We start from the raw sequence: 26,741 nt of genomic DNA on the forward strand, positions 1-26,741 counted from the left end.
TTGATCCAAAACTTTTGTGGCTCTAAAAAGTTTTAAATGGTGGGCGTTCAAATCACAATTGTTTTCTTGGTGTGGTCCACTGAGCTTTTGATCTGAGTCATTTTTGAGCTCAAGCCCTAAAATGAGCTGTTAAAATGGGTGGACGGCGTGGATAAAACACATACGTCATGGCGGGCCCACAAAGCACCGTCCGGCTGAGTTAGTACGCAATTCCCGTCCGTCCTTGGATGACTAATTCGAAGCTTTGCCTTGTCCCCCAAGTTGCCGTTTCTTTCGTTTAGTCTCTCTCACCTTTCTCATTTAAAATCCCAGACAGAGATTTAGAAGCAGGCAAGATGGCTCGGTACGACCGTGCAATCACCGTCTTCTCCCCAGATGGCCATCTCTTCCAAGTTGAATACGCCCTTGAAGCCGTACGCAAGGGGAATGCAGCTGTGGGTGTCCGAGGCACCGACACAATCGTCCTCGGTGTCGAGAAGAAATCTACCGCAAAACTCCAAGACTCTAGGTCGGTCCCTCTCTCTCTCTATCTATCCATCCTTCTTCCTCATTGCTCTGTAGATCTTGAATTAGGGCTTCCTTTTCATGTTTCAAAGTCCTCATCCCACCTGATTCTAGGTTTTTGAATCTTTTACTTCAGTTTTAGGGCTTTTGAAAATATTTTAACAATCTTACACCATGTGTTGTATATTGCACACTGGTCGGATGCTGTTTCTGAGAGAAAATTTCGTCATTCCTCTGCCCGCGCTTTGATGGATTAGATGCAGCAGCCATATATATATGATGTTCGGGTTGACCACCCACATATATCATGTTCTTATAATTTATAACTGTAACTAGTAAAAGGCACGTGTTGGAAATTGCACAGATTAATGGTGTTGATTAGGAGAAAATGATCAATGGTCCATATTAACAGTCTACGAATCCATAGTTTCATGCATGTCTGACCCAGTTGAATAGTGGGCCAACCTCATTCTTGGACCAGTGCATATTCACTGTGGAGCATTATTGATGCATAACTTATGCCTAGATTTTCCATGTGTGGGGCCCACCTCTTGGATTCAACTGCTTGGATGGTGGTCCATTTGGAGATGGACCCAACCATATACATTGTGACAGCTCAAGGCACAGGCTGTGGTTCCACTATCCACTTGCAGAATCAGACACCCCACAATACACTTTGTCCAATGCTGGGCTCCACCGTCGATAGATTACTAGCTAAATTACAAATATCAGATGATCCTAACCTTGCACGATAGGCTAGCTCCATGGACGGTTTAGATAATGTATTTTCGGAATTTTGTGGACTTGGGGTTACTTTCATCATGCAAATAAACTATCAGGGGTAGTAGTTGAGGACAGGGAGATTTTCCTCCCGATTCAGCATTAAGATAATCTGTCTCCATACCCGAGGTGGGGTGATCTATGGCGTGCCAGAGAACCTTCCTCCGTTTCCGATAGTTGGCTTGGAGCGGAGCATGGAGGAACTCCTCTTCAGTACTCCCGCAGAACACCGATTCCAGTGTTAGCGCCTTCTCAGGAGGAAGTAAATGCTTCGGTCAGTACCCATCTCCCTTGCCAGACACGTGGAGTTGACATATCCGCCCATCTCGATCACGGAGGAGATCGCGGGACAAGTGGTACCAGGGTATCCTAAATCGGTTACATATCGGCCGTAACGGCCGATACGTAACGGTAACGGTGGGACCCGTTACGCGATACGGGGCCGTATTGGCCGATGTCCCGATTTTGTACCCGTAACGGCCGTTACTGACCCGTAACGGCTGTTACGGGCCTGGAAAAAAAGAAAAAGAAAAAAACTTACATTTTTCCTTTCTTTTCTTCTTCTTCTTCTTCTTCTTCTTCTCGAATAGTTGCGGCCTTGCTGCGGCCTTCGTCGTCGTCTTCTTCTTCTTCTTCTTCTTCTTCTTCTCTCTCTCTCTCTGTGTTCTTTCCCTCTTTCCCTCTTTTTTCTTTTCGGTTTCCCTCTCTCTCCTTTTTTTTTTTTCCAGGTGTACCACACCAGCTTAGCTGCTGTAGGTACGTGTCACTCTAAGACGAGCGCTGACACTCCTCGAGCTCCGAGTTGTACGAACGGTTCAAAGTAGATCAAAGTTATATGGGCTCCACAGTGATGTATTTATTATATCGTTCATCTATTTTTAAATATCATTTTAGAGCATTACCCAAAAAAATGAATCGTATCCAAAGATCGTCTGGACCACACCAAAAATAGCAGCAGAGATGATGATTTTCACCGTTAAACAATTCGTAAGGCCCCCCATAACATTTATGTTCCATCCAATCTGTTCATAAGGTCAAAAAGACCTGAATGAAGAGGAAAAACAAATTTCATATTGATCCAAAAGTTCTGTGATCCCAAAAAGGGTTTCAATGGTAGACGTTCAATCCCCCAGTGCTTTTTGCAGTGTGGTCCACTTGATAATTAGATCTGTATTATTTTTCGTGTCAAGCCTTAAGACGAGCTCGTCAAATGAATGGACGGTTTAGATATAACACATACCTCATGATCAGACCCACAGGACCTGCTTGCGTGAAATGAATGGATTGCGTGCGAGTTACACAGCACACTGCACATTTTATTAAATTGTACACGTGCCACATGGGCCCCACCATGATGTATATACTTTATCCATGCCGTCCATCCATTTTGCCACATCATTTTAGGTTATGATTCAAAAAATTAGTAAGATCCAAATCTCAGGTGGACCACAACATAGGAAACAGTGGTTATAGAATGCTCACCATTAAAAATTTCTTAGGGTCCACTATAATGTTTATTTTCCATCTAACCTGTTAATAGGGTCACACTGACGTGGATGAAGGGAAAACACACATTTCAGCTTGATCTAAAACTTTTGTAGCCCCAATAAATTTTTAATGATAGTTATTTAATTATTGTTGTTTCTTATGGTACGGTCCACCTGAGCTTTGGATCTGCCTCATTTTTGGGCTCATGCCCTAAAATTATTTGGCAAAATGGATGGACGGTGTGGATATAACACATTCATCACGAGTGGGGTCCAAAAAACTTTGACACTCGTGTGCTACACTTCACAATCCGAGTCCTATCTAATTTGGGCCCTTAAAAAATTGTACACTAGACATGTATTAACTTAAAATTTACCAATTAAATTATGGACTGTAATTGCTAACTCAAAATGCCAAAATCAAATTGTTTGAATAGTTTAATTGTTAATTTGTGGATGCTTATTTTTTAAAACAGGGCCTTTTGATTTTTTTTCATGATTCACTATCCAATAAATGTCCACCAATTCACAAGTAGGATAATGCTAATAAATTGCATGGATTTGAAGCTGATTTGGGGCATGAATTGGTCCTCCAAGTCAGCCCCAAATTGGCAACGCGATCTACCTGAATTTAATTTCATTTTTTTAAAGAACTATTGGGAGAAAGATATTAAATTGTTAAGTATATAAATTAGATATTTAGAAAATTAAATATATAAATTTTATAGTCAAATTCAGGTTGCCTGGTTCAAAAATTAATCAGGCAGTCTGATACAACTTCCCACCAAAGAGTGGTCCATTACACCACCATAAACATGTTCTAATTTATAAATGAATGCATATTTGGAATGCTTAGAATATTCCGGATTTAATCCATATTTTTTCATATTTTTTTGGCAAAAAAATTTGCGCCGTTACGGGCTGTTACGCCCTCGTATCGCCGTTACGCCCCCGTATCCGTATCGGTTTTGGAGGGCACCGTTACGCCAACCGATTTCGATATGGGATACCTTGGGTGGTACCCTCTCTTTATCTCATTCGGCGATTGCCCCAGGTGCTGTTTCCGAGGATCATTTCCACCATCCATCGGGCGGCTATGATGGCGATATCGTGACGCGTGGCACCCCCTTTTCGGATGCCATGTCGAGAAAGAAACTCGAGTTTCTCGAGGCTTCTAATTTCTACCCGGATATTGGACCCGAATTCGATGCCTCTACTTGTTCGGGGAGCCAGATTTCGGGGCCTCCGGGTTGTTTTAAAAGTCCCTTGAGTTTGAGGGGCAGCGGGTCCAAGGCTTTAGATCCGAGACTCATTAATCCCAACTTTCCTCTTTTAGCAAATCAACATACTAACAGTAGCACGATCCCATCCTCTTCTATCCCTCCTGATGCGCTCATCCTTCATTCAGCCTCTTATGGGGAACCTCTTCGTTACGACAATCATCATCAGCTAGAACAACTTCCGCAGCCCCAACCCAGCCCGAGGAAGATGATTCAGGGTGGCGACAATTTCGAAATAGATTAAGGCTCTTTTTATTTCAAAATCCGCCATCACAGATATCAACTCCATCCTCTCCTTCGTCTTCAGCTCATGACTGGTCTGATCACGGTCTCCTTGACCTGTTCCAAGAGCATCCAAATTTAGAGGTCCTAGAGGCGGAACCTCTTCAGACCAGAGCGGTAGTTGTTTCGACCATAGCTGAAGATGCATCCTAGCAGTTGAAAGTTTCTAAAAGCGTAGATTTGATAGAGAAGATCCCTAACAAGAAATGGATTAGAGACGCTATGGGACATGTGGGCAGAGCTTTATGGCTATCCTTCGAAGATTGTTCGGAGGACTTCATAGTGCTATTCCAATGTGTTGAAGCCAGTGGAAGACCTCTTGCAGATCAGAAATCGCCTAGAGGACGTAGATCAACTCCATGTATCGGCAGGAAAGTGCAAAGCATTTGCAGCGATAGGGAATTGCAAAGCTTATTAACAGGGCAGGGATATCCAGTCACTCCATTGAAGAGGATCTCCACCCAGGGTGCCCGGGGAAGTTCCATTTCCAAATGAAGCTGATTTCATGGAATGTGAGGGGAGTGGGGTCCAAACAGAAAAGAAGTATTATCAAGGACACCTGTGACAGATACAAACCAGACATTATCTGCGTTCGGGAAACGAAGAGTTTAAAATTTGATGACAGGCTGATGGGTACTCTTTGGCGGGCCGCAGATGCGAAATGGGTGGCAAAGGACTTAATGGGCAGTGCAGGGGGTATTCTAGTTGCTTGGAAGTCGTCAATTTGGCAGGTCCTTAGCAGTTGGATTGGTAATTTCTCCATTTCGGTCATTCTCCAGCATATAAGCTCAGGTTTCACTTGCCTTTTCTCCTCTGTTTATGGGCCGAGTCAGGATGGGGACAAAATATTTTTGGGAAGAACTTTCTCTCTCCAGGCAGAAATTCTCGGGTGCGTGTTGCATAGCTGGGGATTTCAATCTCATCAGACATATCCATGAAAAATCGCATGGTAGATTGGCTACCTCAGCTATGAAGCTTTTCTCTGGTTGGATTGACGAAGAGGAGTTAGTGGACTTACCTCTTCTAGGGGCTAGATTTACTTGGTCTAACGGAAGAGAGTCCCCTACGATGTGCAGGTTGGATGGGTTTCTTGTCTCAATCGAATAGTTAGATCAGTTCCCTTTAGCTTCTCAATCTGTTCTCCCTAGGACCACGTCCGATCACAGTCCCATATTCCTCGATGTGGAAGAGCAGAATTGGGGGCCAAAGCCTTTTCGCTTTGATATATCATGGCTCAAAATTACGGGGTTCTCTAAAAAGGTTGCTGACTGGTGGGCAGGTTTCAAGGTAGAAAGGTTTGGCCGTTTTTAGGCTGTCTTCCAAGCTGAAGATGCTGAGGAAAGAGCTTAAAGAATGGCACCGGAGTGAGCTCCATAACAGGGATCACGAATCAGATAAGTTGCTTGCTGAGTTGTCAGCCTTAGATGCGCAGGTGGAAGCAGACAGTTTTACTTCCGATACTTAGGCCAGAAGGGTGTAGGTGATTCAAGAAATTGCATATAGAATCCTTCAAAAAGAAATATCATGGAAACAAATGGCTCGTCTGAAATGGTTGAAGGAAGGTGATAGGAATACTCGATTTTTCCACATGATGGCAAACTGACATGTGTCTAATAATAGAATTTCCAGTATTTTGGTGGATGGGGTTCGAAAAGAGGATAAACATGAAATTACCGACTAAATGATTTCATATTTCAGGTCTCTACTCAATGGAGAAGATTAGTGCAGACCAAAGCTTGATGGTATTCAGTTTAATTCTATCTCTGAGGAGGAGGTGGTATCTCTGGAAGCCCCCTTCTCAGGAGAGGAGATTAAACGGGCCATCGACTCTGTGGGGGCTGACAAGGCCCCGGGCCGAGATGGATTCCCAATATCTTTCTATGCTCATTTTTGGGAGGTGATCAAAGTAGACGGCTTAGAGTATTTTAAGGAGTTTCATAAAAGAGGCAGGATTTCTACTAGCTTAGGGGCGACCTTTATTGCATTGATTCTGAAGCTGACAGGTGCCGCGTCTCCAAAAGACTATAGACCCATTAGTTTGTTAGGGGGCCCCTATAAAATCCTGGCAAAGGTTTTGGCTACGCATCTGGCTAAGGTAATTGGTAAACTCATATCCAAAAATCAAAGTGCTTTCATTGCCGGTAGGTAGATTGTTGATGTAGCTCTTAGTGCTAATGAAATTCTGGATGCTAGCGCAAGATCGGGCCTGAAGCATATTGTCTGCAAGTTGGACATCGAAAAAGCCTATGATCACGTAGACTGGGACTTCTTGCAGTACTTGTAGAAGCGCATGGGCTTTGGGGACAAGTGGAGAGCTTGGATGAGAGAGTGCACTGGATCAACCCATTTTTCTATCTTATTAAATGGCTCTCGAAAATGATTTTTTAAAGCAATAGAGGTCTAAGGCAGGGAGATCCTCTCTCCCCTTTCTTATTTCTCATGGTGGGGGAGGCCTTGTCTAGAATGCTCTCAAAAGGGCAAGAGGGTCTTCTAGGTGGGATCGATATCAAAGAAGTGTCACGCCCAATCAGCACCTCCAATACGCGGACGACTCCCTCATTTTTTCTGAAGCCACGACTGAGAAGGTGGTCAACCTAGGAACTACTATCCACTGCTTCTAAGCGATTTCCGGCTTGAAGGTGAATGTGGCAAAATCTAAAATTTTCGGGATCAACATGGAAAGCGTGGAGGTTGAATGCTTCGCTCAATCCCTCGGCTATACCGCAGAGTCGCTGCCGTCCTCATTTGTGGGCTTATTGTTGTGTCGGAAAACCTCCTAATTCTTCTTGGGACAAAGTCATTTGCAGATTTCAGTCGTACCTGTCGAGATGGAAGAGCCGATATCTGTCATTAGGTGGTCGTCTCACGTTAATCAAAGCCGCTGTATCAAACATGCCAGTCTACTTCATGTCTCTCCTCTGACTTTGGTTAAGAAGTTGATCGATAAAGTGAGATGGGATTTTCTATGGCAAGGAAAGGAAGTAGGTAAGAAATTTCATCTCCTAAAGTGGTCGGAGGTCTGTCTCCAAATGTTGGATGGGGGAGCTAGGGTAAAAGATCTTAAAGACATGAACAAAGCCCTCCTTGGGAAGTGGATTTGGAGGCTTGGGGCAGAAGAAGGTAGACTCTGGTGTTCCATCATCAAGAGTAAATATGGCAGATCTTCTGGTGGTTGGTGGGTTAAAGATTTACCGTCTCACAAAGTTACCTATATTTGGCAAGAAATTATGAAAATGAAAAGGGAAGTTCTCCCTAATATTGGTTTTGTGCTCGGCAGTGGTGCTAAAATCAGGTTTTGTGACAACATCTGGATAAGTGATCAAATGCTTAAACTTAGATTCCCTATTTCCTATCGTATCGCCATGTCCAAAAATTCATATGTTGCTGATCATTTCTCTGAAGCTGGTGGAAAAATCGTCTGGAATGTGACATGTAGAAGTCACCTTCGTTATGTGCCCGTTTCGACCCCGTATCGCGTAACAGCCCAGACCGGCCGATACGTAACCGATTTCGAATTCCCTGCCCCTTGTGGAGATAGACCATAACTAAGTCACCTTCGTTATATATCTTCTTACACTGATGTTTGTTTGCAACTTCTTGGTACCTGGTGTTGCTGTCTTTAATCTTCTTCTTTATTTGAGCTTGCTAGCCTTGGATGTGCTTGACGAAAGCATCAACATCTTTGCTCACTTGATTTTCTTGTATTGGTAATACTAAGTACATGATATGGACTTCTCCCCTTTATGATCTGAAATGAAGATTTTCCAGTAATACGATTTACGGAGTTGTTGTAGGTAAACTTGGATTGAGATAAAGCCAAGTCCCACTGAGATACGTTGTCGCCTACGATACTCCTCAAGAGGTTACATAGGCTTGTATACTATATCTGTTTGGCCTTCTGTTTGAGGATGTTTGCGCTAGAGAATTGAAGTTTTGTCCCCAATTGCTTCCATAAAGTGCTCCAGAAGTGGCCCACAAACTTCGAATCATGGTCCGTAATTGTCTTTGGCACCCCTTGAAGCCGTAGAATTTCTTTGAAAAATATGTTGGTGATATGCATAGTGTCCATCGTCCTTTCGCGTGGAATGAAGTGGAGACATCTTCGAAAAATGGTCCACCACAATGAAAATCGTATTTGCTCTCCTTTGAGTCTTAGGAAGACCCATAATGAAGCACATAGGAATATCCATCCAAGGTGTGACTCAAACGGGAAGCGACGTATAAAGGTCGGTATTTTGCACATGACCTTTAAAAACTTGGCATTAACAACATCGTGTTACGAACCGTTCAACGTCACACCACATATTGGGCCAGTAGTATTTTTCTCGATCATGATTAATGTTTTATACCTTTCGAAGTGTCCATCCAGTCCTCCATGTAGCTCAAATAGGATCTTCTCTGGCATCGATCCTTCGGGAATGCACAGGCGAGAACCCTTGAAGGATATCCATCATGTGAAATAAATTCACACTTTGGATCTCGGTCATCCACACACTTGTCGAGTACTTTGTAAAAAATGGGGTTTTCTTTATATTGTTCTTTTAATGCCTTGAATCCGACGTCCTTCACAGCGAGAGTTCCTAGTAGAACTACCCTTCTTTTAAGCATCTGCTGCTTTGTTCAAAATTTCAACTTTATGACGCAAAAGGAATGCATATTATTGTAGGAAAGCTTTCCACTTAGCATGACGAGCACTTAGCCTTTTTTTTAGGAGTTGTGATATGTCAATGCCTCATGGCCGGAGTATAGAATGAACTCCCGATGAATCAAGTAATGTCTCCAATGTTGTAGCGCCAGGACCACTGCAAAGAACTTGAGGTCATACATGGGGTAATTCTTCCATGTATTATTAAGCTTCTCGTTAAAGAAAGTGATCGGCTTCTATTCCTGACTCTACATTGCGCTAATGCCAACATTTGAAGCGTTGCTTTCCACTTTAAAGACTATTGTACTCCGGAAGTGCAAGAACTGGAAAGAACATTTTACTCAAACACCTTTTCCACCTTGCCTAGCCAATCGATGAAGTCGTTAACATGCAACCGACCATGGAATTTTGAAAGTTCTACCTTCTTAATTCCCGTCTCTTTGTCATGTTCCAACAATAAAAGGATCGATCATTAGTGTCTTGACAAACTGGGGCTGCTCGTTGTTGGTTAGGACCGTGGTGGGGACCTCCCCCTACGTGTCCATGTTCTCTAACTTTTGTCTTCGGATTCCCTCCACGCTGGAGCTCTCCCACGTGATTAGTGGGATTGCCTACTGTATGCGTGAGTTGATCTACTCGCTTTGTGAGTGCGTAGATCAATCAGATTACTTACAAAAACTCTTCATGTGTCACACTCACACCCTCCCTTCAAATCCATTAAAGGATGATGTAGAGTCGAAAAATCCCCAAAGATGACCTACTCTGATATGGAAATGATGCAACCTGGTTATCGAGTCAATGTGATCTTGATATTCAAATTGCAAAAGGAAAAAAAAAGTAAAAAAAAAAAGAAATATATCCACAAGAACAATGGAGTAGAGAGGGAGAGAACTTTATTGATATCAACCTTCTTCTCTTATAAAAAACTTTAAGTAAACTCACACTTAGAAAAATATTCGAATGATTAACTCCCACACCACCACGCCCTTTTATAGATCTTAAATGAATCTTTAATTGAAATCCCCCAAGGTATGAGATTGATTTCAAATCAATCACAATTTATTTCAAACTAATCTTCCTTAACATGGTAAAAGCCTAATAATAAAAAGAAAACATGAAAAATAATTATATTTCTAAAATCAGTCAATGTCTTCAATCATATCAATTACATCTTCCAATTAGCCCCCCATATATGGTTGGATAGGTTTCAACCTGAGCCTGACCCATTTACTTAAAGGGATCCCATTTCTAACCCAAGCTCGAACCACTACCAATTTAACTTAGCCCATACCCGTGTTAGAAGTGGAGCAAGCTTTAGGAGCTTGAGGGCATGGTTGTATCTTGTTATTTCTTGGGTCTGGCATGTTTTTCTTTTGTGTTTTTTCTTATTTGCGCATTTGTTTCCCTTTATGTTTTGGTCTTTAATAAACTTTTCGGTCTACCCACAAAAAAAAAAAAAGAAAAAGAAGAAGAAACAAAGACTATTGCTAGACTTACTGGTTTCAGTAAAGCAAGCTTGTCGGACACAACCAAGCACTCTAAATGACGTTTTGTGGGCTCCACCCAAGGTACTTTGTAATGGTAATGGTGGCCATAACGGCCACCACCATTACCTTTATGGTACTGGTCATAATGGCTGTTATGACCTCTTTTTTTATTGAAAGAAAAAATTCGAAAAAACTTGTATTTGTCCCATAATGTTGAAAAAAAAATTCTGAAAAACTTGTATTTGTCCCGTAACAGACCATTACGAGGCTGTTACGACCTTTACAGGCGTGTAAGTGTAACGGGCTATTAACGACAGTTACGGGTCATTGTTTCCATAACAACTATTATGGCCTTTACGACCCCGTAACGTGTAATGGTTGTCACTGATACCTTTATGTAACGGCCCTGTAACGGCCTTTATAGCACAACGTGGCTCCGCTTGAGATCAGTTGGGACCCTTGTAAAAGGAATTAATTTAACTCTAGAAAATAATGACGCAAAAATGTTTTTATATATATATATATATATATGGAAGAGGAAAATGGATTTGACTATGAAACCAATAGTCAACACTTATTTTCTGTGTATGAATATGGAAGAGGAAAAAATGGGACAATGTGTGTGTGTGTGTGTGTGTGTGTGTGTGTGTGTGTGTGTGTGTGTGCGCGTGCGTGCGTGTGTGTGTGTGTTAGGCCTAAGGCCAAAACTGAGGTTGACCTGTGATTCAGGTGGGCCCCATTGAAGGAAATAGTTGGGAGAAACGTCCACTGTTGATTTTTAAGAAGGCCCACGATGATGGTTATGTGAATCCACTCGAACCATTATATGCCACACTAAAATTTAGGCATGGGGCCCAAAAATCAGGCCCATCCATGATTTAAGTGCGTCACACCAAGGGAAATATTTTGGAGAGTCTGCGTCGCCCTCTACATAATCTCAAGATTGTGCAGTCTACTTGAATCATGGATTAGGCTGATTTTTGAGCCCTGTGTCAAAATCAGGCCCAAGAAGTTTTTAATGGTAAGCATTCAATCATTGTTGTTTCCTATGGTGTGGTCCACTTGAGATTTGGATCTACCTCATTTTTGGGCCCATGCCCTAAAATGAGTTAACAAAATGGATGGACAATGTGGATAAAACACATACATCATGGTGGGGCCCACAGAACACCATCGCTATCGGCTGTATGCAATCTGTGTACCCTTTGCTATTATGTCCACATGAATCTCTTTTACGTGAATGGCGAGGTCATTTCATAGGATGGCCGTACATCCTATATTTCTGAAATCCACTTTGACCATCAGGTGTGTTTCCCAGTATTAGATATAGGGCTAAAAATCATCCCAATCCATGATTCATGTGGGCCACATGATTTAAAAGTTCTGCTCTAGTGAATGTCTAGACCATTGGTCAATCTAAATTTTACATTGTGCTCATCAATTATAAGTTCTGCTCAATGGATGGTCCCGATTAGGGATCAAGATATCAATTGGTATTGATATTGCATAGACATTCACTAGAGATCCATTGCCATTGCCAATGTACACACATGGAAGAGAGAAGAGGGCATATAGTTGAAAGGCTTTTATTAATTTTTTTATTAGTTCGTGTTCTTATTACCAGTGTTTTAAATAGCGAATAGTGTGTAGCATAGCATTCACCCCTATGAAGCGCGAGGCATAAGCTACATGCTGCTTCTGGATTTTAATCAAGTTTGTGCGTAGTTGCACCAATTTCATGATATTTTGGACCAAATTAGAATGATTAATAGTAAAATTTAACAATATTTCATGATATTTGGTGCAACTAAACTCAACCTAAAATAATATAGGGTAATGATTAAATGTAAATGTAAAGAAAGCAAGGAAACTAATATTTTTTTGAGAGGTCAACGAAACTGATTTAATGTTGTTACTTATATTATTTTTACTATTAAGTATTGAAAAATTAACTAATTTTGTTGAAAATATAAAATTGTAACAAATCATTGAAAACATTAATTGATTTTAATGTCTTAGTGAAAAATAAATTGTAATGTGAGCTACATAGTGTGTAGCGTAGTCTATGCAGTGTTTGGCTACATAGTGTGTAGCGTAGTCTATATAGCGTGTAGCATATGCAAATGATCATTTAGTGTAGGCTATACATGACTTAAGCTATTTTCATGAGCTACGTAGTGTTAAGGCTAAGCTACGCTACGTAGCGTAAGCTACATGCTACATAGCATAGCTATTTAAAGCATTGCTTATCACATTCTAGGTTGTGGCATGACACATGGCCCTTAATTACATTACATAGAACAACCCTTGATTCTAAAGCAATAATAGTAAGGAATATAGCATAGAAAATAGAGAAAAGAGAAGAATGCAATGCAATGGATGCGATGTAGATACATGATGCATGCAGTCAAGAGTGAGCGTAGCTCTCATATATAGAGTGTAGCTCGAACAAATTACAAAAATGCTGTGATCAATTTATCTGGGCTCTGTGCCCTCTCACACAGTAAGAGGAATGGTGCAAGCGCACTGTATTGGTAATGCTCTCTCTCTAATATAGATTCCCTGATGTCACCAGTGCAGGATGGACTGAAGAGGGGCTACGGAACTATACATGTTTTGCATATGCATCTCCAAGACAAGCATTGAGTTGTGTCAATGATGGAGCATGTTTCACGTCATAGATAAATGCAAGCAATCCAGGTTGCTGCATAGAAAAAGGGTAGAATGGGCAATGCACGGCACTGATAATGTATCCGCAACATCATGGATACTATAAGAGAAAGAGCATTCTCCACATGTACTCACAGGAGCCAGTGTGGCTCCATTGCCATGTGAGCAGGCAAGAGCTCAAATCAAATGACACGAGTTACTAGTATAGACTGAGCCTACTCAGAATAATCAAATAAACATATTAGGTTCTCCGCTAGGAGCATTATAGCCTATCAGGCTGTTTTATCAACCCTCCTATGAGGTAGCCAAATGGTTCTCCATCATCAGTGATTGCAACATCAATGGAATGACCGAGATGTCCAAGTGACATTGGCATGATTGAACCTGAAATCAATCAGATCCCTGAGGGTGCCATGGACCTAACCTGAGAGTGCACTGGGCACTGTGGCAGCTGGCAGCCAAAAGATGTGCTATAGTGTAATGAAGGCATGGGTGAGGCAATGAAACACAACAATGCATGTTGTATCCACAAAAGTGCGAGGCACGATGGCACGCCATGCGTCTTGCAACCAGAGGGAAGGCCCAGGGCGCTGAGTATTGTTGCAATCAATTTGCTAGGTGTGGAGCACTGCCATAGTCATGGTGTAGGGCGTAGAGCACTGCCATAGTCATGGTGCAGAGTGCAGATCGAAGATAATTACTCTTGAGACCATCTTCCTCTAGAACTCTTGCCTCTATGGAGAATGGGAAATTTGTTATTGTGCCTCTCCCTTGAATGCCTGTTCAACGTGGTGTAGCCATCTGAGTCCTGGGGATCATCCACTGAGTGCGGCCAGCACCCAAATTATGTTGGTTGCTCCTTGCAGGATAGTCAACAGGGTGCAGGGAAAGGCTGAAATAGACTGCTAGTGTTATCATGCCGATTTTCTACAGCACAAAGTGTATGATGACATGGGGATATACATTACAGGAATGTGTGAACATGCCTTTTACCTTCAAAAGGTCGGTATCTTTTGGGGATTCTGACTGGTCGAAGGAATATTTAGGTGACAGCTGTCCTGCACTAATCAGGCTGATCATACATGTGGCATGCTCTCATTGGGTGTTGACAATTCATCCAGCCAGCTGGCAAGTCCATGCGGCACCTTGGTCCCACTGCATTTGGTGACCCACACCTTCTACCAAGGCAGGGTGCTCCCAATGTTCAAAATGCCCTTCACGCTCCTCACCTTCCATTACTTGGGAAGAGCAGCTGTCGGCGCCTTCCACTGCTCAGAAGGCGCGAATCGTGGCACTTTCGACTATTGTGAGGGCACAGACAGGACTTGAGATTTTCATCTGTTTTCTTCCATTCCTCATTTTTTGTCTCAACATAAAGGATAAAGCTAGTGAAACTACCTCCTTTTCCCTGAAATCGCGCCAGATCAGATACGGAGTATAAACTCATTAGCCATGTCTTCTCTTCTACATTTCTATCCTTCCCTTTTGATGAGTTTTTGGAGTCCATGACCTCTTACAACACCTCCTAGTTATTGTGTCACTGTAATTTGTGATCCTATTGAGTCAAAGACAAGTGCCCAACATGTGCCAGCTACACTGACCGTTGGTCAACCTAGAGTCGATGTGCCTACGCCCAAAAGTCAGTGGTGGTCCAATGACTCCAGTCGTCAGGTGGGCCATATATGTTCAATGAATGTGGGCTGTTGGTTCTCCTTAGCTACTTGCTGATCATTCTCCTCAGCTACTCCTTCACTACTTGCCGATCATAACAACCTAGACTTTGCAAGTGTTGGGCCTACTTTTGGATGTGTACCTCATTCAACTGCTTGTACTTACCTTTTCCTCCCATACTTTTCTAATAGGGTGACTGTCCAAATCGAGGTAGCTGATTTATGGCAAGACCATGCACACACTGGACCACATTTAATGCATAACTAAGGATGGTTTAAAAAACTTACTGATGGTCCATATTCAATGTGCAGGTGTGGGTCGCTTAATTAGTGTGCTGAATTTGTACCAGATCATCATGAACATGCAACCCACCTTATGCTGGCTAATATGACTGACATGCATGGGGATGTATTATTAAAGGATGCACGGGACTATGGCCATTGGATTTGGGCCATGTTTCAATGATCTAAACTGTTTATATTATGGGCCACACCATGGATGGAGAATTCTAAAAATAAAAACTCTCCAACGGAATATTTAGACGCTTTGATCATTAACTGTTTTCCTTTGAATATGGACCACATCCAGCAGGTAATTGATCAATGATCTAAAAATTCTGGCATTAGTAAATTTCATGTGCTGTTTTTCTGGGCCAGGCTATGCACACAACAGATTGTACTTGATGCACAGCTCAGTCAACAGACTCAACACAAAACTTACTCGTATGTCGCGTGCGTCACTTTTAAACATGTGGCACTGATGTACAGCTATCCAGACCATCCCAATTCTGATTCTCATTATGGATGGAGCAGATCTCTAAAATCACACTGATCATGCAATCCTAACCATCCAATCAGTGAGTTTTCCATATGCAATGGGAAAAATCAGTTGGTTGTTCTTATCTTCTTAGTGCAATTATTTGGTTATATTCGATAACACAATCTATTTTTGGGTATCTACAATAACACTGTCTATTAGTTCGGTTGTATAAAATAAAACATCTTATTATTTTTCCTGGGCTCTAGCTCAGATACAATAAGACTGTCTATTTTTGGTGCAAGTTCAAATTTCTTTCTTTTGTTGTAGTGGACTGTCTTAGACTGCCTACTCTGACTTGTTGCAGCTACTTTTGTTTTCCAGATCGGTTAGGAAAATCGTTAATCTGGATAATCACATTGCTTTGGCTTGTGCTGGGCTAAAAGCAGATGCGCGGGTCTTGATAAACAAGGCACGCATTGAATGCCAGAGCCACAGACTTACTGTTGAGGATCCTGTAACTGTTGAATACATAACACGTTACATTGCTGGCCTTCAACAAAAGTATACACAGAGTGGTGGTGTGAGACCATTTGGCCTTTCAACTTTGATTGTTGGCTTTGACCCATACACTGGCGTTCCATCTCTTTATCAAACAGATCCATCTGGGACATTTTCAGCTTGGAAAGCTAACGCAACAGGAAGGAACTCGAATTCTATGAGAGAATTTTTAGAGAAAAATTATAAAGAAACTTCTGGGCAAGAAACTGTAAAGCTGGCTATTCGTGCATTGTTGGAAGTAAGTTACTTGTCCCATTTTTCTAAATTTGTCTTGCTGGACTAGTTATAGATAGGAAAGTCTTGTTGGATTTCTTTTGCTTATAGTCAGTCTATAGATCATTATCGCTGGATAATGTTACCTTCATTTTTCATGTTCCATGTTTCAGAGTTTAATACAATATGCAATCTCTATTAATATTTTTGTAGCCTATGTAAATAGTTGTAAGGGAGGACTTGGATAAAAAAGACAAGATTTAAACTAATGAAAGAGAATAGAAGGAAGAGAGATCATCATCATCATCCAATTCTCATCCCAATTCCCAACTAATTGAGGTCAGCTACATGAATACTGCCCCACAATTCCATTTGGAATGTCACGTTGTCAAAATTCACGACAGAAGTTATGACAAAAGTTTCACGCTGGCTGCCAACCTGCTGCAACCCTTGTTTATCCAGGCTTGGTGGCAATGAAAGCTCAAAAACTCCCACAAGCGCTATATAACAGTCTAATACATACGTTGATTAAAATCATTGAGTTGCATCGTTTCAAAGTCAATTGAAGGGAGAGAGATGCGTAGGAAAATTGTGTAAAGTCCAATTGCGGATTCCACAGTTTAATATAGAAAACACATGCTAAGAATTTACAATTATGCCCTTTGTACTGTTTACACAATGATAAGTATTGGGATAATAAATTTAAGCTAGCAAAAAAGTACAGGTATATGTACAATGAAGTGAAGTGTGTAGTATAGGTACATTGCAGGTGTACTGCATACTATTCATCTATTTTACACCTCTTAATTTGATGCGGGAAGTGATTAGCATCAATTTGCCAATGCGAAATGCATGGCATGAAATGGTCATGGCTTTGTCAAAATAGTCAGCCAATTGATTCATTGAAGAAACATGAGGTGCACTGGTGTCTTGTAATGTTGTTGGATGTGTTACAATCAACTTCGATGTACCTTGGTTCATTCAAGAAACACTGGATCATGAACAATTTGAATAGCATTGGTATTTTCTGCCTGGAGTATTGTAGTCATTATAGTCAGTATTTTCAGTATCAATATTGATGCATGTACATGCACTCTTGGGATATGGAAACATATTGATATCACATGCATTGTTATTTGAGGGAAACGTTGGGAAAATATTTGAAAATTTCAATAGAACTTTGGAGATGTTAAAATGCATATATGTTAATTTTTGTATAGGGTCCTAAACTATGTGTTGTCCAAGAAAAGCTCTGTAATTATGTATAAAAGAAGAGTTCATATAATTCATTAATCATACAGTACAACTACCAAAACAAAAACAATACATCCAAAAACCAAAAATAGAAGCAAAAATACATTTATGCCCACTACCTCCCACCAAGAGTTTCTTTTCGAATATTTTTGGTTTTTTTTTTTAAACCTCTCATGTGTTGCCTCGATATTATTGATATGTATTGTGAGTATCAACAACTTCGGGGAACTTTATGAAGGAATCTTGGCAACATCTTGTGGTATTTCAAAATATTGTACGATATCGTTAATACAATGCTATACTATCGAATGTACACGAGAATTTTGTAGTTCTCTGGTTGTTTTGTTGGGCAACTGTGGTACCAATAGTATCGGCCAATATTATTGATACTAAAATACTTGTTATGGTAAATTCCTGAAGAGCGCCTTGGAGCCAAATAATTCCACTGTTAGCAGAAGAAGACATTGCTTGGTATTTGGCTTCTACTAACGATTTTGAGATGGTTTGTTACTTTTTTACATTTACAAGAAATGAGAGAAGGGCCAAGCAATACACAACATCCTGTAGTAGTTTTTTGAGAACCCGGGCAACTAACTTAATTTACATCAGTTTTAGCAAAATTTAGGTTTTTGTTTTTTAAAATGTGTAAATGTGTGAAAATTTTAGAAAGGGTTTTGAAATCGAGGGTTTTAGTGAAGATGTGAAAAGAAAAGATTTTTTTTTTTTTTCTTTCTAAAAGAGCACTAAGATTTTTTGTTGGAACTTGCGAAAGAAACATTTTTAGAGGTTTGTTAGAATATATCCTGACATATTGCAATATGATATGTTCAGACTTTAGCCTTTGAATCCGGGGTTACTTCACTCATCGAAATTGTTTACATGATTGGTCTCAATTTGTATGGTGGATAGAGGTCAAATAAAAGCTGTTAAGCTATTAAATTGGATTATTTTAACCTTTGATAATTTGGCTCGTTTGCTGTCAATATGGACTCAACATGAATCCAAATAAAGGATTCATGTACTTGATCCAATTAGTTGGGATAAGGCTTAGACGATGATGATGTCGATATCGATGGTCAAATACCCATGTATTTGTTCTTTGCTTACTGGCTGAATATAATTCAGAAAATACTAGTTTTCTCAAAGCCTCATTCTCATATCTCTCATCCAGTGTTGTCAAAATCGTACTAATTACGATTTGAGTTGAATCTTAGGAGAAGCGATTTGAATCCCACCTTTGAATCCCCTTTTAATTAAATCCTACGATTTTATGATTTGAATCCTATGATTTATGATTCACATCTCGATTTATGATTCAAATTATACTTATTCTCTTATATTTTAAGCTTCACTAGTGATGCAGGACGGTTTAAACTAGAATGCTTGTGTGAGCACATAAATTATCTAGCGAAATAAACTAAGCAAATCGATTGAAATATTCAACATTCCACATCATAGTAAAGATAATAACAAATGAAACATGCAATGGTTAAAGACCATCACAATCCTGTAGTACTGTATTCAAATCAGGCGTGAATTGGATCCGACAAGGGATGAGACCTCTCGATCGTGTATGGTTTCAATCCAACAGTCAATGCAACTTTTCTAGTCCAGGAAATCAAAGGATTTCTGGAAGGACGACTGGAAAATCTGAGAGAGGGTTGGGATCAATTCTCAGATTTTCAGGATTAGGGGACTAAAAAGAATTTAATTGTAAACAGTAGCAATCAAATAATACTAGGCATAGAAAGAGAAGAAGAAGTTTGGAGGGTTAGAAACATAATTTAGAAGAAGGGAAGAGATTAGGGGAAGAGAAGAAATTACCATAGAGAGAAAGGGGAAGGAGGCACCAAGCTTTCATTAAAAAACATCATTAGGTTTAGGGTAGAAAACACCCTATTTATAAAATTCGGATTAAAAAATGACTAAATTGCCCCTATAACAAAAAAAAAAAAAAAGAGCACAAAACAAAGCTTTCTAAAAAAATCCCGCATAATAGATCGGTTTTCTAAGTCATCCTACACATGTGTCCTCCTAATGTGGGGCCTTCAATTAATCTAGGGACACGTGTAAGGTCTTTAAAATCCTCCTTGGTTGTGCCACGAACCATCATCGAGCCATAGAGATGTATTCGTCGGCCGCCTTCGTCTTTGTTAAACTTTGAAGGGTCTGATGTCCTCATCAACTCGGCTTTCATTTTATGTTTTTAAATTGATGGAGGCTCCAAGAATCATTTAGAAAAAAACCTTTCAAAAAAAAATAAAAAAAAAGAATCGTTTAGAAAAGGTAAATTATTTTATTTTGTTCTTTTTAAGAGATTAAATCATATATTTTCTACAATGTTAAATTATGTAGTTTTTTTTTTTTTTTTTCTCTTAACTCGTTGAAACACCAAATTTTTGTATAACTTATCTAGAATGTTTTAATGGATCGTTATGATCAAATTGACTTGTATGTATTGTGGAATGATGGTTAGAAATCAAATTATCTTTTTTCATTGGTCTACGAAATTAATTGCCGCTTTTCCAATGTGATTCTACCTTCAAGAAAGGTAACAAGAACATAAATTATTAAAGGATCCTCGTATGTTTTGTAAGGAAAATTTCTTTAAAGACAAAAAAAAAAGAAGAAGAAGAAGAAGAAGGAAAGATAAGAATCATTTAATTTTAAAGTAATACCATGTCATGATAGTGTTAAAGTTTTTAATTTTTTCTGATTTATTTATATTTGTCATATTTTTAAGAAAATCATGAAAAATCTTACGATTTACAATACGATTTGTGATTCGATATGATTCAACCTCTATTATGATTTGTGATGTGATAACGATTTTGACAAAATTGCTCTCATCAAAGGGTGCTATTATATAATGCCCGTCCAGCAGGTCCCCCGCTAACCCCCCAGTGAGCATTCAAATCTGTCCCAAATTCATTTGCGAAAGTACTCCTAATAGGTTGAAGAAGTATGGTGTTCCATCTTGCAAATAGGGCATGTCTTGTCTAGGCAAATTTTTTGAAGTGATGCCTTTATTCCCATGCCTTCCAGCTAGTTTGATAGAAACGGGCACATGTAAGATAAGATTAAGGTCATTGTTCTTTCATCTGATTGATAAACCCCTGGAAAAAAACAAAAACAGTTAGCTCTATCACATAAATGGTTTGGATCATTGAAAAGAATCCAAACCCAACTAATGTATTGACGATATGTAGTATTGCAATACTTTAGGATGTATTCTACCAGACCTTATCTTTTAATGGAAAAGATGACATTTAGGGTTCCTAGGAAGGAAAATGACAAATTAGGATTCAGCAAAAGAATAACCGCAAAAGAATAACCTCAAATCAAGCTCGTTCTCCAACTTGGCTCTGATGTCAATTGACACAGGATGGATGCAGACAAGCTGTAAATGTAAATTAAAGATGATTTGTAGGTTGAAGGATAGGGGATTGAAGGGAACATATTAATATATGACCAAACCATTGTTGTGTGGAGTCTCACCAAACTATCTCAAAGAGTCGGTCCTCCAACAAAGGTGTACCTCATCTTAAGAAAAACCCATCAAAAGTTTATGGAGTAAATAGAGGCCATTCATCATTCTAGTCAATAGAGATCTTTTCATGTATATATACACTCAAAAGCTAAAGTAACTGCAATGAAATCCTTGCCATTAATGGACTCTAATCCTATCTATCTGACTCTAATCCTATCTATCTTCTTCTTCTCCTTCTTCTTAAATAAATAAAGATAAAATGTGAATAATAATAAACTATCCCCAAATTCTGTCACAACCATGCAACCTTTGTAAATCAGCCATAAATTACTCAAATGATATTAGGTTTTGCTTGATCATGGGCTTAGGCCTTCGAATGATACCAATCTCATGTCAACCTCTCATGAAGCAAATCGTGTGAGTGTTTTCAAAATGATAATTCTGTTGTAGTATTGTTTCCCAAGTTATCCTCCCCTTTTGCTTTTTGTATTTACTATTGCTAACATTTTCATCTAATTAGAGGCGAACCGTTTGCGCACACACACACACACAAAAAATAAAATAAAAATAATAATACAATAAAATAAAATAAAAAAGGAAGCAGTTTCATGTCATTGAAAAATTGTTGAGTACCCAAAAAATGGCCCATGAAGTCCTGAAAATACTAAAGGGAACTTGCCGTACAAGTCTGTAACTGTTTCTATAAAAAAGAGCCCAGGTTCACAGATTGATGTGAGTGTGACGACCATCATGGGCCCACAAAACTCTGGACACCACCAGATCACACTGATCGAACAGATTGTAAACCCAGACCCCTTGTTATGGGCCCAATTCACTGATGGGATAGTTAATGGAGCCCACTTTACTGATTGGACTGATAATGGGTGCCCACTTTCTGGTTTTCATGGGTCCCATTCCTGGGATGCATGAAGATTGTTGAGTACAAAGTAGTAGGATCTTCAGAAAGTAGTTGCAGCACAGTTTGTCTAGGGCTCCTACTCTACCTTGACCAATTTATTAATTGTCATTGGCAGTTCATGTAGTATCCAACAACACTGCTTGTAAACTTGTAATATTTGTTCTCACATCAATTATTCATCGTCAACGGATATATCAATTATTTGGAATCCACATTTGAAATTCTGTTTCTCCAATCATATTTAAAACTGTCAACGCTGCTTGTAAGCTGGTAATATATGTTTAAAACATGACTTCACGACCATATGACAAGGTTATATCTCTGGCTGCCTGCTCAACATCAACATGTCTTCTTTACCAGGGCCAGGGACTTGCTGTTCCAGGTGTAATTTTCAATTATGTGACATATTCAACAAAAATCCCCTTAACTCTTAGAGTTCCTTTTTTTGTTAAAAATATAATAAATCAATTTGTGTTGAAATGTGAACTGTGGGTTCATTATAATTAAAATCCCCTTAACTTTAGAATTCCTTTTTTGTTAAAATATAATAAATCGATTTGTGCTGAAATGCGAACTTAGGTTCATTATAATTTATCATGTTCATCATCATAATGTCTTTGCCCCAACTATTTGGGGTCAGCTTACTTGTCCTGTTTCACTGGTCATGTTCAAAATATAGTATGAGACATTAAATGTCAATGTAGCAGTTGCATGAACCGAAGTCTAATGGGACATAAGAAATGATTTCCATGGATATGTTGGACAATGTAGTTGAGAGTTGAATGATTCTATCGGGGTAGAAACTAAGGATTATCGATGAGGTATCTGATGTACATTTTCTGCATTTCCATCCAATTTTGATTGGCAATTATGTGATAAGCAGTGTTTGTAGTATCTGTATCGTTACAAGTATCGGTGGCTGGGGATACAGAAACATGTATCGATATCGCTGATTTCTCAAGGTATACAAAATCGGTTACATAACAGCCGTAATGGCCGTTACGTAACGGTAGCGGTCATAACCGTTACGCGTTATGGGGTCGAAACGGCTGTAATGGTCGTTACAGAAAAACAGGCTGTAATGGTCCAGTAACAATTTTTTTTTTCAAAAACTAAAAAATGGCCGTAACGGCCGATATGCCCTGTATCATAACGGTAACAGTGGTGGCCGTTACGGTCACTGTTACTGTTTTGGAACACCTTGGATTTCGCTGACTGATGGAAACATGGGGAAATGGTGGAAATTTCTAGTGAAGCTTTTGTAGATGCTAAAAATGTACATATTTGCATATTTAGGAACAATAAAATTGCAAAAAGGATGCATACATAAAAGAGGAAGAAATCAGGTGGGCTACAACTGCTTGCGAGCTACTTGGCTTGAGGGTGATAAAAACACGAGATTCTTTTATAGCATTGCAAGTGCACGAATTAGAAGCACAAGATTAGCAACATTGTAGTGTAGGGAAGAAGAATAGAGGAGAAAGATCAAATGTGTGATTCAGTGGTTCAGTTTTATAAAGGGTTGTCAACCGGGGAATGGATGGATCATGCATAGGTGGATGAATGGATGGATCATGCATTTTCCCCAATGTTTCCATGTGTCAACGATACATGCTTTTAATCCCTATTAAAAGGAAACTTATTATTTGATTCCTAAATGTGCAAATATGCATCTCTCTCTCTCTCTCTCTCTTTTTTTTTTTTTTTGCTATTAGTTTATTCTTAAATATGCAAACGTCTGTATTTTAGTATCTCCTAAAGATTCAACAAAAAATTCCACCGTTTTCCCCATGTCTCCCCCAATGTTTCATTGAATTCCTAGGAAACTTATTATTTGATTCTTAAATGTGTAAATATGCATCTTTTTTGCTATTATTTGATTCTTAAATATGCAAATATGTGTATTTTAGTATCTCCTAAAGTTTCAATGAAAAATTCTACCGTTTTCCCCATGTCTCCCCAATGTTTCATTGAATTCCTAGGAATCGACAATATTATCGGCAATAACGATAATGTTTCCGTATCCCCGACCAACGAAACTCATAGCGATACTGATACTTCGTACATTGCTGGGAAGTCATGAAAGGTGATGTCTTGAGCTTCATGACGGATTTCTTCATAAGGGGCCGTTATCAGCAAAGTTAGGGGTGTCCTTTATTGCTATTATCCCGAAGCTGCCGGGCACCAAGAGACCGAGTTTTTTTTTTTTTTGTTTTGGGGGGGTGGGGGGGTTCGGGATAGTGCGTAAAGACATATATTGGATAGTGCACTTATAGCTCACTTGTGTATTGACTCTCAACACTAGTTTTGTTTAAAAAGCATCATGTGTAACTTGGATATAAAAAAGGTTTACGATCATGGGGATTGGAGCTTCATGTGTACGTTGGAACAGTTTGGGAAACATCAGGAGTAAACTATCATTTTTTTTTTTTCATTTTCCATCTTGCTTTTATTGTGTTTATATGTAAGGAGCTCTAATCCACCAAATCATGCAAGATTTGCATTAAATTAAAGGCCCATTTGGTGTTGACTTTCAACAGGTCAAGTAGACTCTGCTCTCAACAGAACATTATTATCAAAGAATGGCTCGCTACGCTATCAAATACATTGTCCCAAAAAAAAAAAAAGGAATACATATTTGGGGATCCTCACGTTTTTAGAAAATTTCCGATAATTTTTGAAAATTTTGCCTCAATAAAAGAATTTCAGCCGTTTGAGGATTACATCACATCTTAGAGGGGGTACATCACCAATCACTCTATCCTTCCTCTAGAAAAGATCCCATTAGGTTCATTTAATCTGCTTTGCCAAATTATTGCAGATGATGTTGAATAAAAAACATAATATATTGCCATTGTAGATTTCAATATCAGTCAATCACCTCAGCTTCTTTTCCAGTTACTGGTCGAAATTGGTTGTGGGAATTTGCTGGCCCAGCTTACCTTCTGGCATCAGCATGCAGCCAAAAATAAGCCCACCAATACCTCCAACTATGGTGAAAAGCTTGTATAGTTATCCAGACTTGATAATGCTGACTTTGGTTTACAGGTATCTCTCTTTGATTTGTAAATGGTTTCCCTTCTCAGTTGTCCCACCCTGTTTATCCACAAGCTTAGCTTGTGCACCGAGGCATTTATTCATTTCATCTCGTGGTTCCAAGTAATGCTCTTTAACACATCTATGCCCACCACCCCATTCTCCGGCTCTCTGTTAATATCACTTCTAGTTGTTTTCGAAGGTTCAGCCAACTGCTGCTATCACTTCTCTTTGATGAATTTGCGAATCTTCCCAGTATCACTGATTTATAACTTTATCATGTTATATCAAGAAAAAAATGGAAATAGGAAAATCAATGAATTTATGTGCTGCTGTTGCTCCATACTCAAGATGCGATTTCTGGTGTTCTGTTATCTTTTGATATTGGGAACTCTACTGATAGTCAAAAGTACTTACCTAATGGAGCAGAATCCGTCAAGAACATGTCTATGGAAATTCTGCTATTTTGCATGTAATAAGCATAAGCATGAACTCTTTTTAAATTTTTACACACCCACACCCACACCCACACACTCCACATGGGGCACTCTAACCCACGGCCTCAGTGTTGAAAAGCAGAGTCTACCACTAGGCCATGAGTAGGGACCCTTAGCACAAGCATGAACTCAAAAGGCCCTACACTGTGTATTTTTGAAAGACATGCAGCCATATCCAAGCACCTTGGCACTTGCACAGAGCTTTGCCGAGCACATAACAGACTTCTCCACATTTACCTCTGCATGTGGTTGCACTTGTGGGAATCCGACCTGTGGATCAGGTGGGGTCCACCGTTTAGATGCCCTGGCCTAAAAATCAGACGAGTTAAGAGGTGGAACACATACCAAAGCAAAGATTGATGAGTGGACTAGCCCACCTGATGAGTGGACTGACCTGAGTTATGGTCTGGGCTGTATATGTGGTAGGGCTAGGTATATGTGTTCATGTGTCTTTGTGTGTGTGCGCGCGCGCGTGCGTGTGTTTATCACCTTCATGTGGTTTTGAGTGTTTGATATGATAAATTTAAAATGACTTCTTTAGGTTGTTGAGAGTGGAGGAAAGAACATAGAGATTGCTGTGATGACAAAAGAGCATGGGCTTCGTCAGCTTGATGAATCAGAAATCGATGCAATTGTTATGGAGATTGAAGCAGAAAAGGCAGCAGCTGAAGCTGCAAAGAAGGCTCCTGCCAGAGAAAATTGACTCCACCCACCTTTATACTCCCCCTTTTTTGGGAATTTGCTAAAGAACCCAGGAGTAAGAAATCAAGCTTGTATTGCTATGGATTTGTGGGCATTTTCATATGACTTTGGGCATTTCATTTCTTTCACAAGCCGTGATCTTAGCTTGAATTGATTACATTAAAGGTGCAATTCATCGCCTGCGGCGATTTCTCATTAGCTATTTGTTGGGTTTTCTTCGCCAGTGGGATTTCCATTCAGCCTTTTGACAAGGAAAAAAAGAAAAATAAAAGCACTATCACACGACAATGTGTTGTTGCCACTGTAGTGGTAAAGACCATTTGGCCATCCAATTTTAAACGATATTGAAGAAACCGTCTACGAGTAACAATTGTTTGCTTATATCAATTCTTGGGATTTGGATAATGAGACTTCCTTTGCCAGCTGCTTTTGTTTGTATTTATATATGATTTATGATCGAGACAAGTGTTACCAGTCTCATGAGAACCCTTTGAGAGCTCATCTCAC

General features: G+C 39.7%; 1 protein-coding gene across 2 annotated transcripts; it reads left to right on the plus strand.

Annotated features, from left to right (window-relative positions):
* Positions 1–238: 238 nt before the first annotated feature.
* Positions 239–26,432, plus strand: LOC131237252 (proteasome subunit alpha type-7-like). 2 transcript variants are annotated; one of them, XM_058234943.1, is made up of 4 exons: positions 239–508; positions 15,947–16,361; positions 24,898–25,047; positions 26,074–26,211. In XM_058234943.1, exons 1-3 carry the CDS (start codon positions 336–338, stop codon positions 25,009–25,011), a joined length of 702 nt encoding a protein of 233 aa, XP_058090926.1. In that variant the 5' UTR covers positions 239–335; the 3' UTR covers positions 25,012–25,047; positions 26,074–26,211. The 2 variants fall into 2 exon arrangements, with proteins under 2 accessions (XP_058090926.1, XP_058090925.1); XM_058234942.1 differs by lacking the exon at positions 24,898–25,047 and having other exon boundaries at positions 247–508; positions 26,074–26,432.
* The last annotated feature ends 309 nt before the right edge of the window (positions 26,433–26,741 follow it).

Source organism: Magnolia sinica, chromosome 2 (genome assembly GCF_029962835.1).
Source record: "Magnolia sinica isolate HGM2019 chromosome 2, MsV1, whole genome shotgun sequence".
In the NCBI taxonomy this organism is placed as follows: domain Eukaryota; kingdom Viridiplantae; phylum Streptophyta; class Magnoliopsida; order Magnoliales; family Magnoliaceae; genus Magnolia; species Magnolia sinica.

Coding starts and splice junctions, on each gene's coding strand:
- LOC131237252 (XM_058234942.1), top strand. CDS start 336: ATGGCTCGGTACGACCGTGCAATCACCGTCTTCTCCCCAGATGGCCAT. Junction 509..15,946: donor GCAAAACTCCAAGACTCTAG/GTCGGTCCCTCT, acceptor TTTGTTTTCCAG/ATCGGTTAGGAAAATCGTTA. Junction 16,362..26,073: donor CTATTCGTGCATTGTTGGAA/GTAAGTTACTTG, acceptor TGACTTCTTTAG/GTTGTTGAGAGTGGAGGAAA.